The following is a 12,515-nucleotide window of genomic DNA, read 5'->3' as shown; positions in this document are numbered from 1 at the left end:
AATAGGGAGGCGATTAAATGAATACAATTGGGCTAGTTCTTCCAAAAAAACTGTAATTAAATGGTCTTTCATATTTCAAATAATACATATAATAATAGAGGGAGAACTGTTTGAGGATTCAAAGGTACTGACATGGAGGGTTAGTTGGCAAAGGAAAAAAGCCAGAGTAAGGCTGAAAGAAACTAGGGTTTTGATTTATTAATAGGGGATTCTATACTATTGTTTAGAGGGTTGAATATGGTGGAAAATAAATATTTTTTAGAAAATAAAGTAACATTATAATTGAATAGGTAAGATGTGTAAAAGATTAATAGACTTTTGGTTTAATATGGTGAAAAATAGATAATTTTTAGAAAATAGAATAAGATTATATGCAAATAGATAAGATGTGTATTTAGAATATTAGATTTTGTTATAAAAAGGGGGAAACGTAGAAGTTGAGATAAAGGAAACTCTGGTCACCTAAAGCTTGGAAATTAAAACATACCAAATGTTAAGTTTTTATTTATTTATTTATTTATGAGACTTATATACTGCTTTAAGTGCAAGCACTCTCTAAGCGGTGTATACCAGTAAGCAATGTATATATATTTTACATTGCCCCCAACAATCTGGGTCCTCATTTTACCTACCTCGGAAGGATGAAAGGCTGAGTCAACCTTGAGCCGGTGAGATTTGAACCGCTGACCTGCTGAACACAGTCAGCTAAAGTGACCTGCAGTACTGCACTCTAACTGCTGCACCACCTCAGCTATTGAATACTGAGGGGAAATTAAAGCAATAACAGGATATTGATTGTATATAAATATTGAATGCAAACACAATTAAGATATGCATAAGTTAAAAATTATTGATAAATGTAACAAAGAGGGTTTTACTTAGTGGATAACAATAGAACTATATTAGTTCAATATGAGATAGTAGATATTAAGGGAAAAAGAGAGGAAATATCTGATGATGTAACTTGAGATTAGTGCTAAAGATTTATGTATGTTATGGAATTATTAATTACCCAATCACCACGTTGCTTTTTAAATGTTTAATTAGAAAGCTAATAAAATATTATATAAAAAAAGACTTTTATGCCTATCTGCGGATATGTTTCCTGGATCTCCTGATTGTCATTTGAGTTTTTCTTTTTTCTCATCACTCCCTACCTCATTGTTTGATTTGTTTTCTTGGGATTTATGGTTGGTTTTGGGTTCTAGAGCTTCTAAAGATTGGTCACCCTTCCCCCTCAATTTTAGTTTAAAGCCCTCCTAATGAGTTGGGCCAGTCTTTTTCTGAGTATTTTTCCCTCTTTTCATGAGGTGCACACCTCCCTGGATTGTATGATCTGTCTGCAGATGGCTGATTCTGGTTCCAGAATTATTATTATCCGACTCTGGGTGGCTCAGAAATAAAAATGTTTTCAAAAACTACAATAATAGATAAAAATAAAAAAAAATCATAAAAGTTGGCAAAGAATGTAAGAATTAGACAGGATTTTTTGTGTTATTGTATTTATTATTCCATTAGCAGTATACAATGGAATACAATTATTCCACTGTATTCCATTGCTTTTGTATATTGCTTAAAGTGCACTTGGCTGAAAAAGTTATAAATTAATAAATTATTAGTGCCCTTTAAACAAAATACTCCATCAACTGAGTGGGTGATTTAAAATATTATTGACACAGGAGCCAAGATACCAAATTTGGTTTGGTGACACTTCTGCATCTTGGTACAATGTAATTGAAGTCCCAAAGGTGCTTTCCAAAAGACAACTAAACTTTTTTTTTGTCCAGAGGGGATATTGGTGTGAAAGAGGGGTAAAAGACCATCTATGTTAAAATTGAACACTCCCCTCTCAATAGAGGGGGAGGGTTACAACACCATCTTTCTCCTGGGAACAACAAAGTCCTTTCAGTCCTTGTTCTAAGAAGGTTCCACACCTATTTGCACTATGATTCAGGTTGCCCTGTGGATACAAATAAACCCCCAAGTGGCCTCAACCACTCTCAGAGAACTAACCACCGACTTCAGAGTGCCAACGACCACATAACTGCAAAGAATACAAATCATTCCCCAGTCAAAATAGAAGATGCTTCTTGGAGGAGAAATGAAACGTCTTCAAGGAAAAAACAAAGACTGGTTGCCGTTTGGAAAGCACCTTTGGGACAACCATGAACTGGATGACTGAGAATCTCCATAGATACCTAACTGGAGTCCAAATTATGGGTGCGAATCTCAGGATGCACGTTGGTCTTAATTTAGAAAGGGTTCCAGCCCCCCCTCCGAAAGGATGACACTGCTAACCTAAGATTATTTCACATCAGTACTGAACTTCTCTCCCTGCCTAGAATGCGAATCTTTCGCTTTGGTTTGCACCGCCTTTTGCGGAGGTTCATCGGCTGTGTCACGCCCCTTGCCGCTTTTGCGCGCGTGCGCGGAGTGTCCAATTCCTTACGCCCAAGGAGTCGATCAGCTGCGATGGAGAACGCGGGGGCAACGCCGCAAGGAACTGCGGGGCGCAAGAGGATCCCAAACCGGGAGAGGCCCTCGGTCGAGGATGAGGCCCTCAACTTGATTGCTCGCGAGGTACGGTAGCATCAGATCTGGGCGGTTTCATCCTTTCCCTTCCTCTTTCGTACTTGGGAGCTTCCCCGCCTTGGCTTCTCTTGGTTTGCTAGAGGGCCTTGCCTCCGCCGAAGGCGCCTGTGGCAGACGGGACTGGACGGTGGCCTCCCTTTCCACTGGGTCCGGTTGTCACTTCCTCCATCACGTCCCTTCTCGTAGGTTTCTGCTTCGCTGCGTCGTCTCTTTTTCTGAACTTCCGGGCGCCACGGGGGAGGGAGAACGGAGCAGGCGGGCAGTTCGCCTCCTTTTAGTTTCATCAGCAAAGACTTGTGCGCTTGTTTAACTCTCTTCTTGAAATTAACGAGAAGTCGTGTTAACACGATCAAGTTGTTGCGAGTGAAAGAATGTGTGTGTTTTATACCCATATGTCCGAATTACCTTTGGCTTCCTCCATTGTGAGTTGTCCTTGTATGTACTTTTTGCAGTTTAAGATGTTTTTTCTCCATTTGTAATTTATATTTTCTATTTACTGTACCTGCATACGGTACATGCTGGTATGTTGGATTTTTGATTTTTTTAAAATCCCGCCTTTATTATTTTATAAGAAACTCAAGGTGTCAAACAAATATAATATTCCTTCCTATTCCCATTTTCCTCACAACAAAAACCTTGTGAGTTGTGTTGGAGAGAGTGACTGGCACAAGGTCACTCAGCCAGCTGTCATACCTATAGCAGGAGTAGAACCCACCATCTCCTGGTCTGTAGGCCAGCATATTTGCCACTATCACCAAAGAGAGTGATGAACCTGTTACTCTTTAAATTTCACAACCTTTATATTGTTCTGTGTTATAGTTATAGTGTTACCTGTATATCTAGTCTGAAAAGGAAATGGGAAAGCATTTATTCAGATGCTATGATCAACACAGTTTTACCATTGATTCTGGCATAGCTAAAAAAATAGAGTCACATGATATCAGCAAATCCAACTTTCTGATTAATGCAAGAATTAAAGTTTATTTATTTATTTATTTATGAGACTTATATACCGCTTTAAGTGCAAGCACTCTCTAAGCGGTGTACACCAGTAAGCAATGTATATATATATTTACATTGCCCCCAACAATCTGGGTCCTCATTTTACCTACCTCAGAAGGATGGAAGGCTGAGTCAACCTTGAGCCGGTGAGATTTGAACCACTGACCTGCTGAACACAGTCAGCTAAAGTGGCCTGCAGTACTGCACTCTAACTGCTGTGCCACCTCGGCTCCTTTAATGCATCCTTGATATCTTGCACTTTACCTGTTTCCCCAAATTTCTCAAAGACTTATGTATTCATTAGATGTATAGACTCAAAAGGGACATACAGGTTTTGTATATCGTTAGCATGTTCCTTTAGTACCTAGAGCAGCGGTTCTCAACCTATGGGTCGCGACCCCATTTGGGGTCGATCGACCATTTTTCGGGGGTCGCCAAAGGCGGCGATCCGCCATTTTGTCCCCTCCGGGGCCGGCATCCACGCATGCGCGCTGCGCATGGGGGCGGCGCTGCGCCTCTGGGGGCGCCGCCGCGCATGTGCGCCGCGCATGGGGGCGGTGGCGCGCTTCCGGGGGCGCCGCCGCGCATGCGCGCCACGCGTGGGGGCGGTGGCGCGCCTCCCAGGGGCGGTGCTGCGCATGCGCGCCATGCATGGGGCGGTGCCACGCATGCATGCATGCCGCGCATGGGGGCACCGCCGCACCGCGCATGCGCATAACATTTGTGTGACGGGGGTCGCCATCACACAAACGTTGAGAACCGCTGACCTAGAGTGAACTTATTTTGCCTTGGAGATTCATCTTGTGTTTAACTACAGTGGATATAAAAAGTCTTCATATGGCTTCCAAGAGGCCTACAGCAACATGAAAGGATTTGAAGGAATTTCTGGCAAGTACTGGTTGTGTACTACATATGACAACAATCTACCATAGTCTTCATATATCTGGGCTGAGACTTCCGGTGGATTTGCCGCGCGATGGCGGCTACTTTGTAGCCGTCCTCCTGGGTAAGTGTAAGAACCGCTATGAACAGCAGACATCAGCTGTTCAGCGGTTCAAAAACCCCTCCCGGGCAAAGGGGGGGGCAGAGAGTTGTCTGAATAGTGGTAGAGCCTCTTATGCACCCCCCAAGTTTTTCTTTTGGGGGGTGAAAAGAGTGCTCCCACGGAGTTCAGACTTGTCTCCGCTTCCCAGCTGTTTTTGTCCTTAGGGACAAAACGAGCCGCTGCAACCACCTCCGTGATTAAAGAGAACTGGTGAGTTTTTTTTATAAACGGACAGAGCTGAGTAGAGGATTTAGTTTTTGCTTTCTTTGATTTATTTGGATTTTAAGTTTCAAGACTTGTTTTTACTTTTATACTCCCTCTTTTTATTTTTTTTCCCCTTTGTTGAAAAGGAAAATAAAATGGCAATCGGCAAGCCTCTCGGTGTTTTTTTTTCCGGAAGTTAGAATGGTGACCGGCAGCTTTTTGGTGTTTCTTTTTTTCCCTTTCCTTTTTTCTTTTTTGTTTTTTTTATGATTGGAATAGAGTGTTAGTATTATTATTTTTGTTTAATTTTCGTGTTTTGTATTTTGTACTTTTCGGTACTTTTAAAAAAATGGAATGGATTTTTTCTATTTAATTATTTTTTTTCTTCTCCTCCTTTTTCTTTTTTTTTTTTTTGAACTCCCTTCTTTTTAATAATGATCCCTCTTGAAGGATTTTTTTTTTTTTGAATTTAGGGAGTTAATTTCTTATTTTTTTTTGCTTAATTTTTGCAATTTTTAAGAAGGAGTAAAGTTTTTTTAAGATGGCCCCAAAGCGTCCAGTAATCTCTACAGCTTCCAAGGTGGCTTCTTCTTCGGTGTTATCGTCAGGGCAACAACCTAAATTAATAGGTTCACCTTCTTCCTTGCCACAGTCAACAATGGTGAAGGACTTGCAAGATATGATACTTCAAATTAGGGGAGAAATGAAAGAGATTTTAGAGGAAAATAATAAGACTTTGAGGCAAGAGATAGTTTTGACTTTAAAAGGAGTTGCCTCTGTTCTTGAAAAGTTGAACTCTCGCGTAGAAGAGGTAGTAGAAAAAGTGGAATTGATGGAGGAAAAATTTGAAAGTATGGAAAAAGAGATGAAAAACTTTCAAGATGAAATTCTTATGCTTCAATATAAACAAATGGAATATGCCTTAAGAATCAGAGGTTTACATGAGTCTGTGCAAGGAGATTTGAGACAGATGGTGGCAAAGGACTTTGCTGTGATTCTGAACAGAGAAGAAGAGGAAATACTTAGTGGAATTGATCAGACATTTAGAGTTAACTCTGTGGTGGCAGAGCAAAAGAATTTGCCAAGAGATGTGGTAATTTACTTTGGGAAAAGATCCCTGCGCAATGAAATTATACAAGCTTTTTATAAGAAGAGGTTTCAAATTGCTTCACAAGATGTTATAATTTTAAAGGAGATCCCACCAAAAATTTTAAGAAGAAGAAAGGAGTTTGCTTTTTTAGCAGATGAACTTAAAAGGAGACAAATTTTGTTTAGATGGGATGTTCCGACTGGAATGGTGGTGAGCTACCTGGGGATACGTTATAGTCTTAATACTGTTTCTAAAGCAAAAGATTTTTATACTTCAGTCCTGGGGGTATGCTCATCGTCACCTATCATGTTTAAAGCTTTGGAAGAAAAAAAGGCAGAACTGCAGTCAGAAGTGCTAAGAATTATGAAAATTGGGAAACTTCAGTTTGAGGGGCCTCAACAAGTAGAGATGGAGGAGCAGAAGACAACCTGTGTAACATATAATTGTAAAGAAAAGGATCAACAGAAGAAGTTTAAGGAAGTTCCACAAGTATTGGTTCCTGAATCTGCGGGAGAAGTAGGATTTATAAATTTTTTGGAGCAATCTTTAATGCCAGAACTGCAGTCTGAAGAGCCTATATTAATTAAAAATGGGAGGCCTCAACAAGTAGAGATGGAGGAGCAGAAGATAACCTGTGCAACATATAACTGTAAAGAAAAGGATCAACAGAAGAAGCTCAAGGAAGTTCCACAAGAGATGAAAGACCAGAAGACAACTTGTCCAACATATAAACGTATAGAAAAGGAGGTTGAGGAAACCTCACAGGTATTGGTTCCTGAGACTTGTGCAACATATAAATGTAAAGAAAAAGCAACATGTAAACGTAAAGAGAAAGACCAACAGAAGAAGGAGGTTGAGGAAGTTTCACAGGTATTGGTTCCTGAGTTTGTGGGAGAACCAGGACTTACAAATTTTTTGGAGCGATCTTCAAGGGCAGATTTTAATGCATTTCTTTCGATGCTTATGGGCAAGAGAGACTGATAAGGATTGTGTTTATAGTGGACGCAACCGGCTATTGGACAGAAGATTATGGAGACTGAATGAAAATTTTAGATAAGAAGTTTAAGTTTAAGTATTTTGTTTAGGTATTTAGAAGATTATTGAGATTGCGGGAGAAGTAAAATTTATAATGTTTTTGGAAAATGTCTTAAGTAATGTTTAAATATGTGTTCTGAGATAATAATATGTATGACATGAAAAGGTTTAGAGTATATTATAAAATGATGGATAATAATATAAATGATATGAAAAGGGTTTAGAGTATACTATAGTTTGTTTAAAGATTGGTTTCTTTTCTTTTTTTTATTATTATTATTATTCTTAAGAGAAATTAATTTGTTTAATTAAATTTTAGATAAGAAGTTTAGATATAAGTATTTAGTTTAACTAATTAAATGAGTATCCAGTCCTAATGGTATAATGAATGTTCATATGCTTATTTTTGTGTTTTAGAGTAAAGAAAGAGGGAGATTAGATTAGATTTTATAGTGTAGGTATAGATATTTAAAGAAAGTAATGTTCAAATTGGTGTTTTGGTGATTCTTTATAGAATGATGGGTAATAATATAACTACAATATTAGAAAAGGTTTAGAGTATATCAAAATATGTGTTTAAAGCTTGTAATTATTATCTTTTAGAGAAGACAATTTGTTTAATTTAAGGTATTTAGATTTGTTTGGATTTATATGTGTTTTAAGTTTTTTTATTTCTTATCTTTTTTGAAAAATTTTAATTAAGCCTGTACTCAGCTCTGGGAAGGTTGAGGGAGGGTATGGGAGGTTTGGGGAGAGGGGGGAGGGTATGGGAGGGTGGGGGGTTTGGGGAAGGGATTTATTTTGTAAAATTCAAAAACTTTCAATAAAAAAAAAACAATCTACCATAGTCTTCATATATCTGGGCTGTAGTGTAGGGTGGTAAGATGGAAGCCTTTTCTTACAAAGAAAAACCCAACTACATTTTGCAAAAACCTATATCAAGTCTGACAAAAGCATGCAGAAAAATGTGTTATGTATGGTCTGATGACACTAAGGTTGAACTTTTTAGCCATAATTCCAAAAAGTATGTTTGGTGCAAAAACAACACTGCACATAAGCAGAAGTACACCAGACCCACAGTGAAGCATGGTGGTGGCAGCATTATGCTTTGGGACTTGGTCTTTAGTCAAGATGGAGGGAATTATGAACAGTTCTACATATTGGTCAATTTTGGCACAAAAAGCCTTCAGGCATCTGTTAAAATACTGAAAATAAAGAGTAATTCCACCTTTCAACCTGACAATAACCCAAAGCATACTGTACCCCCAAGTCAACAAAAGAATAGCTTCACTAGAAGAAGATAAACATTTTGGAGTAGCCCATCCAGACTCTGCACCTGAATCCAATTGAAAATCTGTGTGGTGAACAGAAAGTGGCTGTGTTCAGATGTGATAGATTTGGACCACTTGTGCAAGGAAGAGTAGGCGAAGATTTCCAAGAGAAGTTGTGCCATGCTGATAGACTTCTACCCCGAAAGACTGAATGCTGTTATAAAAATCAAAAGTTGTTTCAACAATGTATTAGTGTAAAGGTTTGCATACTTATGCAGCCATATTATTCTAGTGTTTAATTATTATTTTCTCCTAAAAGATTTTGGTTTGCTTTTCAGTTGAATTGTGCAACTTATATATTAAAGATGGAAAACATTCTGCTTTTTTTACATCGCAGAAATGCATTTTAACAGGGGCAAACTTTGCCTGGAAGTTCTTTGAAGGGTTTCATTAGTCGGAACCATGACAGTAGACTTTCTATATCCACTGTATTTTGACTTTTCTGCCCTCAGAATTGTTTGCAAAAACATATATTGTTGCATAGGGTAAAACTGAGCCAAAGTTGGACTTAAGCAACTCTATTTATACTGCAGTCAATTTTGGTCACCATATCACAAAAAAGATGTTGAGAGTTTGGAAAAAATTCAGAGGAGAGCAACTAAGATGATCAAAAGCCTAGAGACTAAAACATATGAAGAACGACTGCAGGACTTGGGTTTGGCTAGCCTAAAGAAAAGAAGAAATAGGGGAGACATAATAGCACTATTCCAGTGAGGGGCTACCACAAAGATGAGGGGGTCATATTATTCACCAGAGCACCAAAGGGAAGGATGAGAAACAATGGTTGGAAACTGATCAAAGAGAGAAGCAATCTAGAATTAAGGAGAAACTTCCTGACAGTGAAGACAATTAACCAGTGGAACAGCTTGCCTCTAGAAATCATGGGTGCTCCATCACTGGAGGTTTTTAAGAAGAGACTAGACAGCCATATGTCTAAGATGGTATAGGTTCTCCTACTTAAGCAGGGGGATGGACTTGAAGACCTCTAAGGTCCCTTCCAGCTCTATTGTATTCTATTTGTTCTTTATTATGGTTTTATTTATTTATATTCTATTCTATTTATTTTATTTTTATCATTTTTATTCATTTTTATCTTTGCAATTATAATTTTTAATAACATTATTAACATTACTAATAAATGGCCATTTTAAGCAACATTGTAAAATATTATAGATATCAGAAGTTTAAATTCCAAGAACCACTGGAATGACTTTGTTTAGAGAATGCTGTTGACTTCAGCAGAATATAATAGTATTGATCCAAATCCAAAATAGAACATGATATGCTGAATGCTTAATAATTTCAAGTAAGCATTTTTTGATGTCATATGTATAGTGTAAAATTGAGCCTTGTTATAATTATTTTATTTAAGTGTTACAAATTCTTAGACTTTTTGAAAGTTTTGTGACAGGATATTTCAGATGATTTAGTTGCTTTTGGTTCTTGACATCTACAGGATATAATTTTTTTTAAAGGGAAATGGCTGTGAACCAATAAAAGGAAACTATACAAACAAATCAAATTGCATAGAGTCTCCTGCATCAAGTTCCAATCTATGATGGTCACACCTTTATTTGGGCAGAGTAGATGGGATGTGATTTATGGTTTCCCTTTTGTAACTTTGTAAACTGTAAGATAGATATAATTGAATTCATGCATTGATGAACTTTTATAGAGAATTAGATGTAATTGTAACAATTCTCTCATGTAATATTTCTAGTACTGGCAGTTATCATTTTAAAAAAATCAAATATTTATGTTTGTATTTTTGTGTCATTGCAATTTTAACTTCTTTCAGTTTGTTAATTAGATAGCCCTTCTATTTATTATGAGAACTGAACTGAGGGGGGGGGGTTTACCTGAGTTTTAGTCATTAGGCACAAAGCTAGCTGAATATTTGTGGGCCAGTCACCTTTTTTTTAGTTCTAGGGCAGTGGCACATCACTTTGCCTAGAAAATTTGCCTAGAACATTACCTTAATTGGGCCATATAGTTGCTGATGACTGATTTAAAGGCACACAAATTCATGCACACAAAAAGTCTTAATTATATAACTGAAATAAAACCCAATGTTTAACTTTCTGATTTATTTTTGAAATGTGTCTCCCACCTAACACTAATCAACCAGACTGAAAGTGGCTTATAGAACTTACTTTTGTATTATGTTTTTATTATGTAAGAATTAATTAAAATAGATTGAGTTCAATCCTTAGTTCCATACTTACAATGTTAACATTACGGAAAATGGTGTTGTTTGGTACAGTTAATTCTCATGGCCCTCTAGAAGAACTGTGCTTTTATCTGCTTTAGAAAGACCATGAAGGTGGGAAGAAAGTCATATGGGCTTAGGGGAGCAAGCAATTTCAGAAGAGAGGGGTAATACAGTGAAATGCGTCCTCTTGTACAGTGTTACTGAATGTTTTGATGCTAAAAAAGAGTAATTTCAGCTTAATTTGGCCATACATTCCTCTATATCAGGGGTGTCAAACTCCCAATGTCACGTGACGTGTCGTGACGTATCGCGACTTTTTTTCCATTGCCAGCAATGGGATGGGCGCGGTTTCGCTATGATGCATCTGGCCTGCGGGGCCGGCAGTTTGACACCTCTGCTCTATATACTTGGATACCAGTACAATAGGTTTTTAAGATTCCTAATTATCTACAACTCCATGTATTTGTATATTTATTTTTTATCCTATACTTCAAATTTGTAGATCATATATGCTTGTATGTTTGTATCAGTAATTTCACTGTTCACATGAACAGTTTAAACTGTTCATGTTCTATTCCACATTAATATTTGCTCTACATTAGCCAGCTAGTTTAATCATAGAAGACATTCAATTTAAAAAATGTATGAATTGCTGTTCCAAACTAAAGATTGGCTTGAGAAAAACTCATTTTGGTATTGGCCGCCTTCTGGTTTTGTCCAGATTTTGCAGTTTTTTAAAATGTTGTTGAAGCCATATACTTTGTTGTTTTGTGCGGATCATCATTAAAAAAATGTTCTGCTTACCACCCATCCTGCATGTTACACAACCAAGATGTTTACAAAAGCTAAAGAATAAACATGGCCATAGGGACAGTTTCTTCGCTTAGAATACCAAATTGTAACTACTTTGTGCACATCTTTACCCTCATCCCTTTCAGTGGAACTCAACTACAGTAGTCTCTTAGTGTAGTTGTATAGATAATTTCAAACCATCCGTCAGTAGGAGTATCTCTCCTCATTTTCTTTCAGTCAGACAGCAAATTTAAATGCTAACTTTGATCCTAATCTCTACATGAAAGAGAGATTTCATTTAGAGAACAACGTTGCTCATTCCCCTTTTCCATACAGCTCTGAAAATATATCACTGATTGAGTTGAGTAGCTTTTGGTGTGGCAGACAATAGGTTGAAAGATGTTAGCTGCAATGATGGCCACTTATGTATTAGATTGCAGAGTCCTTATTAGTCAGGGTAATCAAAACTTGTACAGTTAGGTAGCTATAGTTCATGCATTGCAAATTTTTGCTTTTTATCAACTTTCTTCAAAATATGTGGGTGTTCATGGGAAGGGACCTTATTCTAAATCAGAATAATTGTACACTTTTTACAAATTAACACTTAGTCCTAGAATATATGTAAGCCATATATTTGATAGGGATATGTAGTGCTTTGGATTCAGTTTTGAAAAGATACTTCAAAACATGAGAAAGAAGGCAATGCAGAATTCCAGGAAAAATACAACATCTTTAAAGAGTTGCAGACAAATGTTATGTTCATATCCTTATGGAATATGTAAAATCTTTTTAAAATTGAATCTGAATCCTTCATAACTCTGTTCCATTTTGTACCTCACTTATCCACCCACCCCTGAAGCATTTGTGTTTGCCTGAAGTAGTGCAACAGGCTGCCTGATGTACATACTCTGTGCTAAATTGAATGTCGTAACAGAACCTTAAAATAGCTCAGCTGAAATAACATCTGCTACCTAGTTTCTCAAAGTATTTTTGAGAGAACAGTGGTTAGTTGCAACAGGGTGTTAAATAATGTATTTGAACAGCACTAAACATTTGGTTTCTTTTCATCATATTACCAGAGTTCTACAACATTCTATAATATTTAGCCTTATAAAAATAATAAAAAGTATAACCTGGTGTTAATTTAAAACTTTGTGGTTGAACTTTATATTTCAAACATTTTTAAATGATTTCATATGTTGGTGACTATGT

General features: G+C 37.2%; 1 protein-coding gene across 7 annotated transcripts in view; it reads left to right on the top strand.

Annotated features, from left to right (window-relative positions):
- The first annotated feature begins 2,405 nt into the window (after window positions 1–2,405).
- Window positions 2,406–12,515, top strand: part of LRRFIP1 (LRR binding FLII interacting protein 1) — a 257,901-nt gene continuing 247,791 nt past the window's right edge. For 5 of the 7 annotated variants that reach the window (XM_039341925.1, XM_039341926.1, XM_039341922.1 and 2 more), the window contains exon 1: window positions 2,414–2,580. In XM_039341925.1, the coding sequence (XP_039197859.1) occupies window positions 2,473–2,580 (108 nt within the window). In that variant the 5' untranslated portion in view covers window positions 2,414–2,472. Of the gene's footprint in view, window positions 2,581–12,515 lie in introns of all 7 variants that reach the window. The other 2 variants (XM_039341927.1, XM_039341928.1) reach the window with 2 other exon arrangements.

This window comes from Crotalus tigris, unplaced genomic scaffold (assembly GCF_016545835.1).
Source record: "Crotalus tigris isolate CLP2741 ecotype Arizona unplaced genomic scaffold, ASM1654583v1 scf7180000017774.6281472, whole genome shotgun sequence".
Lineage (NCBI taxonomy): Eukaryota > Metazoa > Chordata > Lepidosauria > Squamata > Viperidae > Crotalus > Crotalus tigris.
The sequence above is the reverse complement of the archived record's forward strand: the minus strand, read 5'-3'. Positions and strand labels throughout refer to the sequence as shown.